The sequence below is a fragment of the Sceloporus occidentalis genome, unplaced genomic scaffold (assembly GCF_023333645.1).
Source record: "Sceloporus occidentalis isolate IW3139 unplaced genomic scaffold, rSceOcc1.0.p SCAF_4, whole genome shotgun sequence".
NCBI classification, from domain to species: Eukaryota; Metazoa; Chordata; class Lepidosauria; order Squamata; family Phrynosomatidae; genus Sceloporus; species Sceloporus occidentalis.
Window position 1 is genome coordinate 107,817,725 of NW_028316984.1, and position 20,117 is coordinate 107,837,841.

At 39.2% G+C, this 20,117-nt stretch overlaps 1 protein-coding gene across 7 annotated transcripts in view; it reads left to right on the forward strand.

Moving 5' to 3' along the window:
• Positions 1–20,117, forward strand: part of TEAD1 (TEA domain transcription factor 1) — a 269,478-nt gene that overhangs the window by 167,568 nt on the left and 81,793 nt on the right. For 4 of the 7 annotated variants that reach the window (XM_089521204.1, XM_089521197.1, XM_089521199.1 and 1 more), the window contains 3 exons: positions 8,499–8,563; positions 17,695–17,757; positions 17,847–17,909. Coding sequence is in view for 5 of the 7 variants with exons in the window: in XM_089521197.1 (XP_089377323.1) it covers positions 8,499–8,563; positions 17,695–17,757; positions 17,847–17,909 (191 nt within the window). In the remaining 2 variants the exon portion in view is untranslated. The remainder of the gene's footprint in view (positions 1–8,498; positions 8,564–17,694; positions 17,758–17,846; positions 17,910–20,117) is intronic. The other 3 variants (XM_089521201.1, XM_089521200.1, XM_089521205.1) reach the window with 3 other exon arrangements.

A 20,117-nucleotide genomic window follows, 5' to 3' on the forward strand; every position in this document is an offset into this window, starting at 1 on the left:
CCAACAAGCTGGGTACTCACTTTAGTGACTTCAGAAGGATGCAAGCCTGAGTTGAGCTTGAGCCTTTGGCTGATATTGAACTTGCAACCTTGTGGTTTGTAAGTGAGTGGCTGTAGTACAGGCATTTAACTACTGCATCACCAGGACTCCTAATCACACAGTTGATTTTCCCCCTTTCAAATGAAATGACTGTTCCCCTCAAAATTTCCTTTATGTTGTTAAGTGCTATCAACCTTGTCTACCCTTGTGGTATCCTGATAGAGTGGGCTGTGTCCCACTATCCTCAGCTAGGACAGTCTGGGGATGATGGTAGTTCTAGTTCTAAATATTTAGGCTGTACCAAAGTGGGGAAGGTTGATATAATGTTATACAAACAGGAAAAAAATGTACATTTCCCAAAATCATATGCATAAGTGAATCAGTATTTAAAACTGTAATATTAAGGATCAACAAAAACAGTTTGCATGAGCATCTGAAACTTACCCAAGTTAACTTTTCTTCATTCTTTCCTGGGAAGGTTAATCAGCATTTAGAATAAAGCCTCTTCAAATGAAGATTGTAAGGCAACTGTAGTTCTTTTTTTTAAAAAAGAACCTCCTTTTTCAATGGTGAATCCATAGAATTCAAGCCACCTACTGAGAAATTCTATTTTGCTAATTTTTATCTATTATGATGCAAATACTGATTTTAATCCCCTTAACTCATCCATCATGCATGACAGATGAGCCAGTGTATTGTCTGCATTTTTTTTAAAGATTTCTGTCCAAATTGGACGTTTCACTACTAATTCATGGCAGAAAAGAACTTGCTTGGTGCTCTGTAAAAATCAACATCTTGAAAAGTAAAATACGAACTCAGCACTGTATATACATTTATATTTAGCTAGTTTATTGGCCTACCATCATATCAATTAAAATGGCAGTAATTACATTTCTGCAGTCAATATTTCTGCAATCATTTTGTCCTCATTGGGTATGGCAAGGTTACAAAACTGCAGTTTGTGATATGGTAGAATTTGTGTTTTCATTTTTACTCTTTTCAGAAGTCACTAAATGGACATTAATTTTGCATTAATTTTATAATGGGATAAAATACAGTTAATATTGCCTAGCAAAGTATATAATTGCAAAATTAACTTCAAAACATTGAAATGGCATTATATCACACTGTTGTAAATTTTAAGTCTTTCATTGCTGAGACTCCATTGACGCCTCCTTGTTGTGGGGGAGAGGCTTGCGCACCCTAATGATGTTGTGAGCTATGCTGGCGGTGGTATAATAGCCATCGGCAGGGCCTCCCATGCCAGACAGGTCACAACCGAAGGGTCTGACCAAGAGCGCCAAAGGGCAGGATGGGCTCTCTAGCCTTATGGCAACCATCCTAGGAGAAGGAAAACTCTAATCCCAAACCCGGGCAGATGGTGCTCATCTAACCCTGTAAGATCAACCATCTAAGAGAAGGAAACTCTAATCAAACCTATGATCCGAGGACCTCGCTGCTACCGTCCATGCTTGTCAAGGCCTCAACAGTCGAACCTCTGGTTTAAAGGGGGAGGCCAGTTCTGTGCACGCTGCGCTCCACCAGAAAAATCCATTGCACAGGCTCGAAGGATACATCCAATCTCTGAAAAAGCCCTGTAGCGATAGGCGAGGGACAAAACAGCAGGTGTAAAGATGCACTGGAAGCCACAGACCCAACCCTGTATGCAGGCGGTTCAGGACTTTGGTCGCTTGAGACTGACTGGGGATGACAGTCTTGTTGGCAGCATCCTGAATGACCAAGCAGCCTTTTTTAAGGAGAGCACTGCTTGCTCCATATGGAGAGGGGCCTAGAAAAGGTAGCCTAAAGAAAGCTCATCCCCAACAACCCGGTTGGCTAGCCACGGCCAATGGACATCTTCTGATGCGGTCAAACAAAGACAAAGAAACAAAGGCACACACCAGCCTCCAAAGGTGCAAACAGACTAACACTTGCATGCTGGAACATCAGAACCATGCAAGATTCTGCAGATAGTGGACGTCCTGAGCGTCATTCTGCCCTAATAGCCCATGAACTGTCACGACTTAACATCAACATTGCTGCTCTTAGTGAAGTTCATCTCCACGAGGAAGGCAGCCTTAAAAAACACGGTGCCGGCTACACACTCTACTGGTCTGGCAATTATCAAGGAGACTTTCCGCTGTGCTTTCTGCAACCGGACCTGTTTAGTCACCAACGTGCTTGTACAAAGCGTGGATGATTCCTTCCTGAATCTTCGTTCGTGAAGCAAAGCCAGAGATTTGTTGAATGCTTACTCTTAGACATAGCAGTCTTTCTCTGCAAATTGGATTTGCAAAAACTGCAATACAATACAAAGTTAAAACCAATCCAATCAAATGGGTTTAAGTACATTTAACACACTCTGCTGGATTGCAGAGTCACTGAGAGTTTCTGAAGCCATGCATTGTAGCATCTTTGTGAATGGTATACCATATTGTAGAACAAGGATGCTGTAGGCAACAAATAGTAACAGGGAGGTTCAAGACAGGTACAGTGGTGCCTCGGGTTACGAAATTAATTCGTTCCGCTGTCAATTTCGTAACCCGAAAGGCTTTCGCAAGCCGAATCCCCATAGGCGCTAATGGGGAAAAGCCGCGATTTGGTGTAAAATAGCGCCGAAAAGCACCAAAAGTTTTTTCGTAACCCGAAAAAACTTTCATAACCCGAAACAGTTTTTTTAAATTAATTTTTTTCGTATCCTGAAAATTTCGTAAGCTGGGTAATTCGTATCCCGAGGTACCACTGTATTTGTGTGTGTGTGTTTTTAAAAAAATTACCTCTGTTGAATTTCATCAAATGTGTCTGAAATCCTGGATTATGAAAAGTTGCTCATCCTTTTTTCAAAAACTGTTCAGCTGTATTTCTGGAGGTGCTTTTTTTATTCTAAAAAGGTAAAAAGACAATGAAATGTATTACTCTCTTGTTTAGCACCCTAGATAATCTTTCATGTAGAAACAAATGAATTTCTACAAATGTTGCTCTAGGTGCACAGCAAATGACCCTTTGAATCAGTTCTTTTTGAATTATATATACATGTATGGTGTTTCCTCTACATAACACACTGACATTTTATAGTTTTCAGTTTACTTACAATTGTAATATTTATCTTACAAATGATTTCAAGCTATTGTAATACTTGTAAACCTATGTTCTGTCATCTCAACTAAGGAACTCCATTAGAAGTGAAAATATGCTAGAAAAAAGCAAAGCAACATGGCAGAAGAAGATTGCTGATTTAACTGTGCAAGATCAACACCCAATATTTTTCCAGGGATGCTAAACCTCTTGTAGCTGCTAAATTGGATTTGCAGCTGAATGAAGTATCAGCTGCTGTTGGACAAGCCCATAAAAACAGGGATGGCTGGCCTTTTGTAGGCAGGGCTTAGAGGACGATTGATATGTTTTAGCACTTTTAGGATTATTGTGATTAAGAGGAAACCACTCTGAATGATAGGGAAAAGGGTGTAAAAATACACAGCCCACAGCTGGTAAGCAGCATGTGTTTGCTATGAGGGGAGGTCACGACTAGTTGATCCTGCTGGTTGTTGTGCTGATTGACAGATAGCAAAAATTGATATTATGAAGTAGGGATTGCCTTAAAAGAATATGCTTTGGAGGCTTGGGGAAACAAATGTATCAGAATACTGTAAATGTAATTACAGCATTGTTTGTCTTGCAATTAAAATTAGAGTTGCATGATTTTTTAAATGCCTATAAAAGTCTCATTAAGAAAGGGGAAAAAGGCAGAAGGGAAATCAAACTATTCAAGCTTTTGAAGAATGGCTCCCAATTATGATTTACACACATTCCCATAAGTGATATTTATATAAAACTGAAAGATAGCATAATAGAGCAAAATAGTAGATATATGTTAATTACCTTTTTCTGAACTTGTAAACTGTTAGTATCTGATAATGCTTTATTGTAAATGTCATATATACAGGAGAGAAGCCTACAGCAAGAAGGTTTCTTTTTTAAAAAAAAAAATTAACCACCTGCCTCATAAGCATGAGTCTTGTTTTGTATCTGCTTGCATTCTCTTTTTTCAATTAGAATTGTAGCTCATTTAGTTGACTGCATTTATGTTTTTAAAGAACATTTGAATCCTTGCAAATGTGGATTTAAATGGTTGGATCTCTAGCTCCCCTTCTCTCTCTCTCTCTCTCTCTCTCTCTCTCTCCCTCTTTCTTTCTTTCCTTTTTAAAAGTGGGGCTGTACCTCTTTCAAAATTTGAGTTTAGCATACCACACAGGAAAGAACACAAGCTTGCCAAGTCCTGCTGAGCGTTTTTTCAAGCCTGTGAAAAGAATGAATTATTCAGCAGTAAGCATGCTTACAGCTGGCCATTTGGGAGCTTTGATGTGCGAATCAGGCGGTTGCATGAATGCCCTTATTGTCATGTTATGTGTACACAGTGTGTGAATTATTGAAAATAGTGAGGCCTGAGCCTCATCTGGTAGAGATTACAGTGCAGGCATGCTGGGTGAAGGTCTGTAATTGAAAATCCCCAGATGCTGTTTATTTGGCCTGTGTCACATGACCTTCTGCAGTAAGCTTGTCTGAACAAAACGCTGCCTGCATTGGAAAGCGTTGCCCAGTCCCCCCTCCTGCCCCGCCTTTTCCATAAGCCTTCTCAAAACTCACTGAGGGGACCACTCTCAAACCTCACTATGGGGATGACTTAACACCTGCCTATAATATTTTTAAGGGCTTAAAATAGATTCTGTTCATGGCTTTTTAAATAGCGGGTGTCTTACTTAGTGGTTGAAACTGTTTAATCAGTTGTTGACTTTTATCTACAAGAGGTTTCTTGTTGGCTAATTTGGATTTAAAATGTCTCCCCACGGCCCGTGCATGGAAATGCTTCAAGAGGTGTTTTTCCCCGCTGTCACAGACACTGGAAACTCAGTCTTATTTGATGTGAGATGTTGAAATCTTTGAAGGCTCAAGGTGTGGGTGTTCTGACCTTACCAACACACGTTTCAAGTGCCCTTTGAAAATCTGCTGCTCAGGGAATGCCCTTGGACAACACCGTGTCAAATGGCACTGAAATTTGTATTAAAAACAACAAAAACATTGAAGAGCTTGGATCTAGGATTTCCATCAACAATCACACCTCTCATGTTTTGCTGAATAAAGTTGATGGCAGCGTTTATATAAAACCTGACCTTGGAAAAGTTACTTCTTGGATTAGATCTTCCAGACTGAAAGAGCCAGAAGCCACATTAATGTCAGGATTCTGCAAGCTGTAGTCCACCAAAGTATCTTTTCTGAGCTCTGGTAACATCAGTATTCAATGTTTCTAGAGGAAATGTCTGTTTTGCTGTTTGTGGAGGTGTCCAGAACAGAACCCCCACTGATACGAAGAGCTGACTATACCAGTCTTTCACTTGTCTTTGTGTTGAATTAATTTTAATTAAGCTGATTAGTTTTCTGCTTTAAATACGAACTTTACTGTTAAAAAATTAAAACCATGAAAGAAAAGGATGGAGGGAACAGTACAGGTTGTGGGGGGGGGGGGGAGAACTTTAAAATGCTGATCTCATAAGCAAAATACAGTTGGCCCTTCTTATACACGGATTTTTTATACATGGATTCAAGCATACACGGTTTGAAAATGTTTTTAAAAAGTGTGAATTTCAAATATCAAACCTTGATTTTCCATTTTTTATAAAGGACACCATTTTGCTATGTCATTATATTTAATGGGACTTGAGCATACACGGATTTTGTTATACACGGGGGAATTGGAACCAAGCCCCAGCATATAACAAGGGTCCACTGTAAAATACAAAGGAAAATACAACCTCCACATGTGTAGAGAGTCTTAATCTCCTTTGACCCTGTGGAAAGTGACAAGCCTGAACCTATTTCAGAAGTAGGTTTGTACTAGTGTCTTCTCCACTTCTCCACTCCCCCCCCCCACATTCTATCACAGTGGATTATTGGGTTTTATATGGCCATTGTAGCAGGGACTGTGACAGTCTACCTCATTGGAGAGCTGGTTTGTCATGGTGTTTTCACTTGACTCCTCTGCTCCCTTGATATTTACTGTGAATATTACCCTCCCAAGCACGTTAAAAACTGAGCATAAAGACTGCTTGTCTGCAGTACCTGACACTACTAACTTTGTCAGTTGTTGTTTTTTTAAGAAAAGTTATCTTGTATGGAAGAGGCTAAACTAGGATTGGAAGATATTCTAGATATACTGAATACCATCCACGAGGATGGAGTTTTGTAACAAAACAGGAAAACAACCTATTTACCAAACAAAGTGTGCCTTCTTCATCCCTTCTGCATCATGCAACTTCCCCCCCCCCTTTTCCTCTTGATTGCATTTTGTACAGCTGCTAAATTTTAGCTTCAAATATCTTAAATTTTAATGGTTTGTGTTACTGCTGATATTCTTTATAATTTTAATTGAATTAAATGATATATTTAATAATGTTATTCTGTTTTATTGTTTTATGTGATTTTATTTTGCAGTCTGCCCTGATGTATCTTTTGGCCTTAAAACTGACATAGGGCCAAAACAGACTACAGAAATAATCCAGTTTGAGACCACTTTAACTGCCCCGGCTGAATGCTAGGGAATTTTGGGAACTGTAGTTTGTTGTGGCACCAGAACTCTCTGACAGAGAAGGCTCAATGCCTCACAAAACTACAGTTCCCAAGCAACCCTAGTATTGAGCCAGGAACCATCTAACTAAAAAGATTGCATGTACAGCACTGTGTAAATTTACAGCGCTTCATAAATAAAGGATAATAATAATAATAATAATAATAATAATAATAATAATAATAAGTGGTCTCAAACTGGATTATTTCTGCAATCTGTTTTGGCCCATAGAAATGTTTTAACTAAATAAGTGAATATTGTTGAAGTTTCATTTTCCTACATCTCTTTTAGTCAAGGATTAAGACACAGTGTGAACTATACTTTTTGCCTCCATTTGGTTGTGAAGAGAGACTAACAATAGGCCTCAGGCTTGTGTGCTCCTTTTCCTGCTTTCCTCACATTACAGAAGGAAGGGATGAAATGGGTTGATCCCATCTCTAACACAGGACATCCACATTATCATTTGTTGACGTCTGTGGTAGAAGAATAGTTTTGAGATTGACTAAGGCTGCATCCACATTGCACAAATAATCTAGTTTGATACAATTCTGGAAATCATAATTTGTTGTGGCACCAAAGCAGGCAGAGAAAGCTAAATGTCTCACAAAACTACAGCTCCCATAATTCCATAGCATTGAGCCATGGCAGTTAAAGTGTTGAACTGGATTATTTCTACATTGTGGATGTAGCCTAAATGACTATTTGCCACATTTTTCCTGTGTGCATCCTTTCTGAGCAAAGTATTGCTAATACAACTCATAAAGTGTGGTCCTTGCTTTATTTATCTGATAAATGAATAGTATGTTGCTTAATTTGGAAGACTTATTTCTACAAAAGCAATTTTTCCAAGCTTTAGAATTTTGTTATGCTTTTGTCTATGAGAAGGTGATGAAGGAAGGATGCACAATTTGTTTCTTCATTTGTTTTTAATCTTACTGATTTTTTACACTAGAAGAAATGTAGTTTTTATTGTAAAAGTATTGTAAGAATCAAAATTTTATTGAACTTGGAACTGTTTTTGCAGTCAAATTATCATTTGGCTCTTTCACTATTGGTTATTTTTCTTTCTGGAATCTCATTCCACATGCTAGCTGTCCTGTTCTGTTTAGCTTGTAAAACAATTTTAGGATGAAATACAACAGTATTTCCATACAAGTGTAACAGATTTTCACTCCCACTGGAACCCTTCTAAACCACTCTAGAGATTTAGGGGACTCTTTATAACCTTGAGCTCAATAGAAGAAGAATAGAGTCAGGATGGAAGTAAAGAAAGAAATTCTTGTCTTACATGCTTGACCAATGGGCTGGAGCAGATGGCCCCAAAAAACCCGCTCCCAGACATCATCAGCACGCAACGTTTAGATGCCACACATCTCAATGATGCCAGGAAGCCAGCTTGAAGCTGCTTGGCTGCCCAGCAGACATGGGCGGCTTTGTGATGATCTGACCATGTAGCGTTTACATGCAGCATGCCACTGGAGCATCATGAAGCCGCCATGGGGCTGTGGCAGGGCCGGCAAAGCCAGCTTTTCCCCAACCAAAAAAGAAGCAGATCTTATCCGCTCCTTCTCCGACTGGGTTCAAGGCAAACTGGGGCTATAGCATGCGTTTGCCATGGCCCAATCCATCTCCGGAAAGGGCGCTTCAAGCTGCCCCTTCCATCCCATCTGTTTTCCCTCAATGTTGCATTTATTCCTTAAAAATGGCTGAAACATGATTTTTATGGCACATGTATTTACTGCTGATTTTTGTTTTTATGTCATGCAGTTTTAACATTTATACATTAATATGTATTGAATTGCTACTTTTAGTCTTCATTATACATTTGTATTTCTTTTAGGTAGGAATGAACTGATAGCCAGATATATCAAACTTAGAACGGGAAAGACACGGACCAGGAAACAGGTAAGAGGATCCGACAGGATAAAACATGCATGTCAACAAACCACAAAATGTCACAGTTTTGGCTGCAGTGGCTTGCTTTGCTTTAGCTGTGGTTAGATACTATTTTGCCTATTCAGTGTCTTGAGTCTGCTTTCAAAAATGCTGCTGTTTGTGCCTTTCATCACTTCAGTGACAGCGGGGGCCCCTTAATTTATATTTGCATTTGGCCCAATAGTGTGACCTCCAACAAGGTCAGACCATTCTAGCCAATACATTTGGGAACTGTAGTCTAAAAAAACAACCACCTAGCTCTTTATTTTGCCAGCAGTGCACAGATCCTCTTATGAGAAGAATCACAATAATATCTGCTGAACAAATTTGATAGCCTGATCCCAGTGAAGACAAAGCTAGGGAATGATCAAGAAGCTTCAAGGAGTGAGTAAACTGAATTTCATTTAAGAAAATCAGATTCTGCAAGGCATTTAAAAAAAAAAGGATTCCAATATTGTAAAGCAAAAAAAATTGTGAAAAGGTATCAAAATAATTATTTTCTTTGGTCAGATAGTTCAATCTTCTTAGTTCAAAGTTATAGACCAGACAGAGTCCAAACTTGTATGCTCTCCTTTGTTCAAACCGTTTGAAAGAGACAAAAAGAAACTGGAAGCTGGAATTTTTCAGACAAAAAGTATCCTAAATTCTGCTAAGAGGCCCTTATTTGTAACTCCTGTATGCTCTTTGACACCGAAGGTAAATCCAGGCAGGTTAAGTAGAGAGAGCTTTTTTTAGCCAAGGTGAAGAGTTGAAATATTAGCCAAGAATAGAAGTACAGTGGTCCCCCGGGTTACGAAATTAATTCGTTCCGCGGCTAATTTCGTAACCCGAAAAACCTTCGTAAGCCGAATTCCCATAGGCGCTAATGGAAAAAAAGCCGCGGCTCCGCCGCGGCTCCATTTAAAACAGCGCCGGGGTTTTTTCGTAACCCGAAAAAACCTTCGTAACCCGAAACAATAAATCCCTATGGGATTTATTCGTATCCCGAAAAATTCGTACCCCGGGTAATTCGTATCCCGGGGTACCACTGTATAGGCTAGTGTATCAGGCAATTTTGTCCTTTGTCAAATCTGATTTCCTGTGTGAAATGAACATTAGACTTTTTTTTTAAACAAAACTTTTCTCTCATGCCCTCACCCATATCTGTTTCCTTGAGCTCTTAACATTACAGATTTACTTTTCATATCACACTTTTATGACATAGGGAAGGCATGCAAAGCACACATGTGCTAAAACAGCATAGGACTGAGCTTGATATGCATTGAAACAAAGGAAACAGGTGTGACTTGGAACACTTTGGGTCACATCTGGAACCAGTAGCATAATACACACGTGTTTTAAAAACATATGAATATTGTAATGTTCCCCCCCCCCTTTTTTTTCCCAGAGGTTAAATGACAGTTGATTATCTTATATGCATAAAGATTTAGCCTATTGCCATAGCATCTGTCAGTGAGCAGTGGGAACTCTTCTCATGGTTCCTCTCTGTTGGTGCTTTCGAATATCCTCCGTCTTCAGAATCAGAAAACAGTTGTTGATTGTGAAAAGAAGACCATGCAATAATTTTTCAAACATATTCACAGAGATTATTAAATAGGATTTTAATGAGATTGCTACATAATTTGCAATGTTCAATTCAATTGCATCTGATTTGGGTTTGAAAGGCACACATTTTTTAAAAAAATGTTGTTGTTTTTTACCAGCCAGTACAGAATTGGGGGGGGGGGGGCTTGTTAGGTGACATCCTCATCATTTTTTTCTGTGATGCTTGTAGAGAAATTTGGACCCAATCTATTTTTTTCACTTATTGCTATGTGAATCTGCAAATCTGGGCTTGGGGCATGGCTTATGGTAGAAGTGGGCATTTGTAGAGTGAGCTCAGGATCTGCTTTTTCCTAGGAGTCTCTAGACCAGTGTGGTCCCCCAAATGTTTGTGGACTCTAATGCAAAGAGGCATTCACCACATCCTGAACCCTTTGGCTACTCAGCCAACTTTAATCATCCACGAGGGACAAGGATCAATAAAGTATGTGGTGGCATGCATTACTGCAATCACTTTGTCTACAACCTCAGGATACATCAATTGAAACAGATCCCTCGCAACAGTTCTAGATGCAGCTGTAGTTGGATTGCCACAGTAACAGTATCAAGGTCACGGTGGATATGAGCAATTTTGTCCTTAAACTGCTTAGCAAAATGATTACAACAGGCCCCTGAAAGATCTAAGCCTCAGTTCACAAGGTTGATTGTGACTACTTTGAACAGCTCTACAAGATGGCTACTTGAAGATAAAATGCAAGCAGAAAAATAAGCTTTCTTTCTATACTTGTTTTATGGCATTAGAGTAAGTAATGCCAATTTAGCAAAAAAGAAGGATACAGCAAAATGCCATTGGTTTATACTAAGCACTTTTTCTCCCTAGAAAAAATCAAATTAATTTTAAAACGTAAAAACAAAGAAATAAAAAGCAGGATACCATCTCAATACAAAGTGCATTATTATAGTTGGGAAACTGCAACAGGCCTGAGAGCCACTTTTCAAACTGCCCATATACTCAAGGATTTCACATTCTAAAAATATTTTTAAAGAGTTTTATTTTTTTCAGGGATCCGTCTCTGCCTTTAGGTCCACTCAGCTTCCCAGGTAGGCAGGTGCCTCTGTTGTTCTCCTGACCCTTCCCTCAGTAAGGCCCTTGGTTCTTAGCAGCTCTCACAGAGATGGCTCTGCTCCACTCCTACATAATTGCACATTGCTTCTACCCACCAGCATCTTCCCCTCTGCCCTGCTCTGCCTGGCCCTGCTTCTGATGACCAAATGGCTAAAGGCAGGTTACAGGCAAAAAGTGTGGTGGGCAGGCCATGGCACCATATCATTGTCTCTTTAACAACAAAGCTGCAGTCCTGTATTCTGTTGGCAAAGGTGGAAGAAGGCAGAGGCAGGTGAGGAAGTGTCATATATCAATCATCACCATTCACTGTGGCTCTTTCCTTTGTGTCCTGAGATTTAATGGGTAACGAAGTACCAAGTCTAAGGAAGAGAGGAGCAAGGAAGAAAAGGAAGAGGAGGAAGTGCCACTCCAGGATATCACAAGTGCACTGGTGGGATGAGGGGAATCCTCTCATTGTCTCCACTCATAGCTGCTGCTTCCAATTACCACCCCCACAAGGCTTTAAAGGCACAAGGAGGGGTGAGCTGTGATCAGCAGTGGCAACAGCAGTGAACAGTGGCTACCCCTTATAGTCGTAGAGCCCTGTGGTGGCAGCAAATAAAAGCAGCAACAGTGATCGCCTGCCCTTTGCACCTGTGAAGCCCTGTGGGAGCACTTCCTCAATTTTCTGCATCTTATGTCTTGCAGTTTGCTCCCATCTTTCAATTGGCAGTAGTTATTTTCCAGGGAATGTGTGGGGGAGGGGATGCACTTAAACACCCTGAGTTAAATGCTGTTCCTAGGTGTTATTAGGACACATGGCTAACTGTAAATAGTTTGGAGTCCAGTTCACTTTGCTTACACAACTGGGTACTGCTGTTTTGTGCACTTTTTAAGCATCTGTAAAATCTGTAGCTTAAAGGGGTATGACTGTTTTGTTCTGTGTGTATGTATTTTAAATAACATTCCTTGTGTTTTAATTTTTATGGTCTGGTTTTTAGCTTATTTTGTTTTAGCTTTCTGAACCACCTTGGGTGTCATGCCAAGAGAAAGGTGGTATATAATGGAATAAAGAAAACAAATAAAAATAATAAGAATAAAGACTGGAGTCAGAATTCTACATATAAATGCACTTTTCATGTTTACTACTGTACATAACTATACCACAGTAGTGCTGAAAGTACCAACATGTTTTAAAGAGCTCAGAGATCTTTAGGATATTTTCTTGAGTAGGGTGTTTGAAAATTGAGCACGAGGTACAGGACTGAATTCAAATTCAGAATATAAAAGAGTCTAATCTCCTTTCTGTCATTAACATGTACAAGTGATTTATGTACACCTAAGAGGCAGTGTTCACATCACTTATCTGTTTTTTTCCCCTGTGGAGAAGTATCAGAAGTACTCTGATTGTTTATTGAGTTTGGTTCAGACATCAGTTCAACCATGGTTAAGGAAGCTTGACATGAAGTGGATTTGCAAATCATGACTTCTGCTAGCTATTGTCTGAAGTGATATCTCAGTTGACAAACCTTATTTACAGCTGTTGCTGTGCCTCAAGAATTCACCTTAGAGAATGTAGTGCTGAGCAGATGGAAAATGAAATTTGACAAGCTCCTTTGCTTATACATTTGGAAGCTCAAGTCCATGTTTTGCTTGGTGTGATGTCTGAACTGAAAGAGTCTCTGCAGCAATGTAAATGCACACATGTGTACAGTCAGTTTTCCTATTAGGAATATAGGCAACAGCCTTAAATTTATTGAGACTATAGGTCCCATTGGTCCCAATTGAGCTGTGAGCTTTTGCTAAAAGAAATTAAACAGGGCTTCTCATTGAAGAGAAGTGATAACTGAAAAAGTTTTAGGAACTATAACTGAGATAGCTCGTATAGTGACAAATGGAGCAGTATTATTTCATCTTAAAGGGTATTCTCCACTTGTAGTAACTATTCCTACATATTAAATACACTTGTTGCTTTTGAACGGTGTATTTTGCTACACCTTCACTGAGCAAAAGTGTGTGTAAGGCCTGTTACAGACTGCCAAAATAAAGCTGCTTCGGGTCTCTTTGGAGGTATGCTGTTTAAATGATGCATGCACCCTAAGAATCCGGAAGCTGCACCAAAGCTGCCCTCCAGTGCTTAGGAATGGAGTGTAGCTTTGGCGCGACCTCCGGACTCTTAGGACCCAGGCATCATTTAAATAGCATACCTCCAAAAAGACCCGAAGCAGCTTTATTTTGGCAGTCTGTAACAGGCCAATGTCAAGCAATTTTAGTACAGGACTGATTCTTCTCTTTGCATCTCTTTTCCCCTCAAATTGAGTTCAGTAGAAAAGCAGTGGTTTAGTGGTTAAAATGCCAGTTCTGATGATCGGAAGATCAGAAGGTTGGCAGTTCAAGGCCCGAGTGCTGCATGATGAGGTGAGCACCTGTCCCTAGTCCAAACTTCTGCCAACCTAGCAGTTTGAAAGCATGCAAATGCAAGTAGATAGATAGGTACCACTTCTCAGTGGGAAGGTAACAGTGTTTGGTGCAGTCATGCTGGCCACATGACCACTAGATAAATCCTTGGACTTAGAAACGGAGATGAGCAGTGCCACCTACAGTCTGTTATGACTAGACATTCATGTCCTTTACCTTACCTTTAGAAAAACCTACATACGTCAAAATGCTGCATATGCATATTTTGAAGCTTTGGATCAAAGACATAGAAAGAATGAATCAAACAATGAGCAATTTTCAGATAGAATGATTATCATTGTGTCACATAATTTAATTATGTAGTGACTGTCAATATGTGTGGTGCAGAAATGCAGACTCTACAATGGTGAACTTACTGTCTGTAATTATACTGGCAATTCACAGTATTAGTGTAATGATTAGTTACAGGAGGATACACTAACTTCTAATGGTCTATGTTTTACATGTGACTTCAAGAGAAATGAAGGGTAAGGAGACACTAATATGGCTTTGTTTGGGCTTAACTGAAGAAAAAAAACCTGCTTGAATCACTTTAGAATTGTATGCCCTGGTTTCAGAGACTTTCCTGCAGAAAAACAAGCTGACACAGCATGTCCTTTCCTCTGTGACACTGAAGAGTTAGGCCTTTAGATAGCAACAAGTCTGTAGAAGGCCAGTTCCAAGCCTAGTGTGGAGGATAATGTAAACATCTGATCAGGAATGTTAGTTGGATGGAAAGTTACTAGTACACATGTGCAATGTAAAGTGGCCTGGCACCCTCTATGTTATAATGTATGGATGCTGAGCCCGGGGCCTCCTTTCAATTCAGATTCTGATCTTTTGGAGTGTCAGACAGAAATGCATTTCTTTAAATAAAGTTGGTTGCATGATTCATCAGCATGGCCTTCTGATTTCTCAGGGTAATTCCCCTTCTTCTCCTGAGGAATTATTTTAAGGGGTATTTATTTCCATATCACCCCATCCAGACTACCTGCAAGTTTCCGGTATAATAGATACTTTCTCCACTTTAAAGTTATTTTATTAGAACACAGGTAATGGGAATACAATGACTGGGTTGGATTATTCAGGAGGATTGTTCAGTGCACCATGTGATACTTATGGAAGAAAATCCAATATATTTTTAGGAGAGTTATAAGTGTTTTTTTCTTTTTATTTTAGAGGCTGTACTAGAAATAGTGAGAGATATGAATGGAAGTTGTTACACTTGCTCAGTTGGTTTTAAAAAAAATTACCAAGAGATACATATGTGGCTGGTGCTTTCTTCAGCATTATGTCTAGTCACAGTTTCAGTAGATACTCCAATGGGAAACTAGATCTTTTATAAAGAGGGGAAAAATCAGTTTGATTGGACTTTACTATAACCCTAAAGGGATTTCCCAAACGACTAGCTGATTGACCTTCCTGCATGTAATCTGTTATAACAGCATTTTGAACAGGTATTCCCCAGTATGACTGTAGAGGCCTCTTCCAATGGTATATCTTGCAATATTATGTTGACTCCTCGTGGACCAAGGAAGCCACTCAAAAACAGCAATGAACAGAGGATTATCATAGACCAGTCGCATTCTAGGAGATTAGCCTACCTCAGAGGGTTGTTACAAGGATATTGACATAATGTCCTCTGTATGTTGCCCCGATTCTTAGGGAAAAGCTATGGTACAGGTATGCTAAATAAATATATATTAAGAACCATTATATAACCAGCCCTGCTGCATAATGTTTATTACTAATTCATCTGTTGTTGCGTTGCCTAATTTTCACTATTTTAAAAAATTATTTCAAATTATTCTTACTAAAAACTATTTGACCTTTTTTTAAAAAAACTCTTTTTCTCTAAGAATTTCTAAGACTCTGTCCATAGCAACTATGGCAATGTTCATCTGCCTATTAAAAATGTTTATGTGAAGTATTTATATGAAGTCTATTGTTATTTGATTAATTGCAATGTAATTTAGAGTTACCAATAGTGTATTTATTCATTGTATACACTAAACTACTGGGAGAAGTTGTCCATAGGTTTGGAGTCCAATGCCACTGTTATGCTGATGATAGCCAACTCTATTTTTCCTTTGCACTAAACTCCAAAGCAATATTTGGCATTGATTGATGGGATGATGGTGAACAAATTGAAGATTAATCCATTCACGAATGTGGTGTTCTTGGTCAATCGGAATGCAGATCAGAGAGTAGGGATTTGCTTATGGGACTATGCTTCCACTAAAGATACAGTTTTGCAGACTCAGACATGAACCTGAAAATTAAGGTTTTTGTAGTGCTCAGGAGTGCATTTTCACACTCAAATGTAGTAACTGTTCCTGGAAATGGCAAATTACTATAATATTCTCCACATGGAGCTGCCTTTGAAGAGTGTTTGGAAACCTAAACTGATCCAAAGGGTCAGTGCGCCTACGTTAAACATGGCTGTGGCTTACGCGGCTTCCAGCATATGCTGGAAGCCTGTGCCAGAAGAAGCCTTGGTGCGCCAGGAAAAGGTAATGGGGCTTGGCCATATATGTTTTTTCCCATACACGGGGGGGTGGGGGGTGGGGTGGATCCCCGCGTAAGGGAAGGGCACACTGTACTTGTTTTACAACAGCTCTGCTGGCTATTAGTTTGTCTCCAAGTACAATTCAAAGTGCTGGTTTTACCTATAAAGCCCAAATGGTTTTGATCCAGACTCTTTGACAGATTGTATTCTCCCCTAACCTGCCTGTGCCCTAAGAGGTTCATAAGAGACTTTCCTCTCATGCCCTTCAAGAAAGGCAAGAGGGAGTCTTCTTGGTAGCTGCTGCTAAGCTCTGGACTGACCTAATTAGGAAGCCTAGAATGTCTCTACTTGTCCTTCATTAGCAGGCTTTGGAGTCCTGACTCTTAAAGAAAGGGCTTTTAATAGGAGGGTGTTTTGTTTTGTTTTGTTTTTTTAAACTTTTGTTTTATTTTGGCTAGTAATGCATATTTTGAAGGGATGCAGTGGCTTTAGTGGTTAAGATGCCACTTCTGAGAATAGTAATGCATATTTTGATGGGATTCGGTGGCTTAGTGATTAAGATGCCAGTTCTGATGATCAGACGATCGGAAGGTTTGCAATTTGAGGCCCGAGTGCTGCACGATGGGGTAAGCTCCTGTCACTAGTCCAGCTTCTTCTTCTTTCGAGTCCTAGCAACTCGAAAGCATGCAAATGCAAGTAGATAGATAGGTACCATTTTTCAATGGGAAGGTAATGGCGTTCAGTGCATTCATGCTGGCTATATGACCACCAGAGCAGTCCTTGGACCACACTGGCTCTTCAGTTTAGAAACGGAGATGAGCACCACCCCCTACAGTCAGTTACGACTAGACATTCATATCAAGGGACTACCTTTACCTTTAATGCATATTTTAAAGTGTTTCAATGATTTTGATAGCTTAATTTCATTTTAATGACAATGCTTTTTTGTTTTTATCCATACAGTCTTTGTTTTAAATTTGTAAGCTCCCTTATGTCTTGTTTCTGGGGGGAAAGGGCAGGATATAAATAAAGCAAATGGCTTAAAAATAAAACTTCCTTGCAGTCTTTGTGTGTGTGTTTTTATTCTTAAATGCTGTTCTCCCTGATCATTAAAAAAAACAACCAATGATAAAACTACATAAACAATACTCTTGATGATTTAAAAAAAAATAGCTGGCAGGTTTTAAAACTGTAGATAACGTTCCAGCTTCTCTGTGAGAATGGAAAGTACTCTGAAACTTTTTTCTGGTTGATAAAGTCACTGCAGTGATGATCAGTGCCTGGTTAGCATCTTTGCTAAAAGTAGGATGTATGGCTGGGAATGTGGCTTCTTAACAACAAAGCTTGCTGAAAATGCAAATAATGCCTCCCAAAGAAACTTTTTAATTTGTTTTTGGTAAACAGATATTTGATTTTTGAGTGTGTTTCTTTTGTGTTTTTTTTCTTTTCCCCCTTTTGTCCTTTCTATAATAACTCTGAACAATGTAGGTGTCTAGTCACATACAGGTCTTAGCAAGGAAGAAAGTTCGAGAAATTCAAGCCGCCATTAAGGTACGTTTGGCTTGCCCAGTTGTAGGGGGCTTTTCATCTCCATGGTTACAGGCTTTTCCTTTGTTTCCCTCCCTTCCCCTACCCTGCAGGTGTCTAGTCACATTCAGGTTCTTGCCAGAAGGAAATCTCGTGATTTTCATTCCAAGCTGAAGGTATGCGCTTTTCTGCTTTTGGGCTTGTGGTTGCTATGCATTTCACTTCCTGTTTTGCCTGGTGATTGGTGAATGCCTGGTGCTGTGATTCTTGTAACCTAGTTTCCTTGCATGTGGTAGCTGTTTACATTTCTTTGTGTTTAATCTCTCTCCTTCCTTTTGACTTCTGCACTAGCATCTATATTAAATTATTTTTAACATCCTTGAAAATGTTACTTGCTACGGGCATGCATACTTTGCAGGGAAATGTGTGGATCTTTTTTCTGTTTAAAATAGCTTAATAGATTAGAATTTATATTTTAAAAACCAAAAACATTGCAGTTAAATAAAAGGAAAATTTGGATTGTACACAAACAGTGTGATACCTGAGGTTTGGACAACACAATTTTCTTAGTGTTTTGAGACACCAGAATTTTTTTAAAAAAATATGTCTCCCAATAGGCATTAGATTCTCAGCCTACCCTAGTTTATTTGATTCTTGACTATGATTTTTCAGCATTTCTAATCTGCCAAATGTAGCATTAATGAGTCACTCTCCCTCCCAACAGTAACATGTTTGTTTGGGGCATGATCCACCCAAACTGAAGCATTTTCAGTTTACATGGGTCTCAATGGGAGAGTTAGGCACATGGTCTCAAGCTGAAATTCATAGGATATAAAAATGCTAAACTCTTGATAAAGTAATGTCCTTTTCCTGAAAACTTGTACTCACATACTGGCGAATACTCTTGGCTGAACTCAGTGGGACTGACACTTGAATAAACATATGTTGTGCTGATTTGAGTGATTTCATCGTGATCATTCCTTAAATAGCATACTGTATCCTCCAGAAGCTATGTCTTCACTCCCTTTAATTTGTTAAACGAGTGATGCCCTTTCTTCCTTTCTTCATTTCAAGGGCAAACAAGAAGAAACAGACAATGTTTCATTCCCCAAATGTTATTTATGTAGATTTTACTTGAAATAATCCTTGAATATTTTTAGAATTATAGACAAAGTATCAGTTAAGATAGTATTTTTGTAGCACTTAGTATCTTGACTATCATGGATAAAATGTTGACAAAATTAGGATAGGTACTTTTAAAGAAAACTCACTTGGAAGCAAAACATAACAGAAAGTGACTGCACTACCCTAAATGGTAAACACTGTGGATTATATTTGTCACAGTCCTAGAACTGCAATATGTAAATAACAGGCTAGCTTTGTAGCTGTGTCCTACTTGTTAGGAGCTTTGGTTTTCAATATGCTGTGGGCAGCATGCTGGCAAGCTTGTATGGCTGTTGGTGGCTGGCTTTTGAGTTGCACTGGCTGAGCAGTTGGTGAAAAAGAACCAGGAAATAACCTAAATGTACTGCTTTTTAACCCAGGGTGCCACAATACAGAAAGCAGTAGCATTTCAGATTAAACTATCAAACCTGATGACTCAAATTAAGTAATCTTAGCTCATATAAAGAAAATTAAACGGTATACTGACACCTTGCGCATGCCAAATTAATACTGGGCACCTGCAGCCTCCTTTGGATAAATCCAATAATTACTTAGGATGGACTATCTGTTTAGGATTGTACTGGGTTACCTATTCTGGGGCTTTCAGGAGAATAGTGTTGTAACTCTGTTGCAGTAGGAAACTGTAACAATTTTTTTCATACCTACATCTAAAATATTTAAAATTCACAACTCAAATATTATGTTTATTTCTTACTGCTGCACTTCCTTTATGATGACAATGAAGCAAATTAAACACTATGTCCATGGGTTTTCTCTTTAGGTCTCCCTAAACGGAATTAATTTTGATGGTGCTATTTCTTGAACATACCAGTTCTGTGAAGTTTGCTTTAAAGAATTTGTGAACTCATTTCTTGAATAATAATTTCTGTAATTCCTACTATTTCAGTATGTACACCAGTGCAAAAAGACAAATTGCAACAGTAAAAACTAATTTGGGTGATGAAGCACCAATGAAAATTAGTCACTGATTCCTGACTCTTACTCTTAGATCTCCCTGACACAGCATTGAAGAACTAACTGTCCAAAGAGGTTCATCAGCAAGGACAATAAGAATTAAGAACTGAGACCCAAAACAGACAGACCAAAAGGAGCGCCTTCCAGCCACTTCAGGAGCATGGCATTCAGAAGTGTCATGCCCCCAAAGTGGCTTGACGCCACTCTGAGGCCACCAAATGCAGCCCCAAGCCACCAGGAAAAGG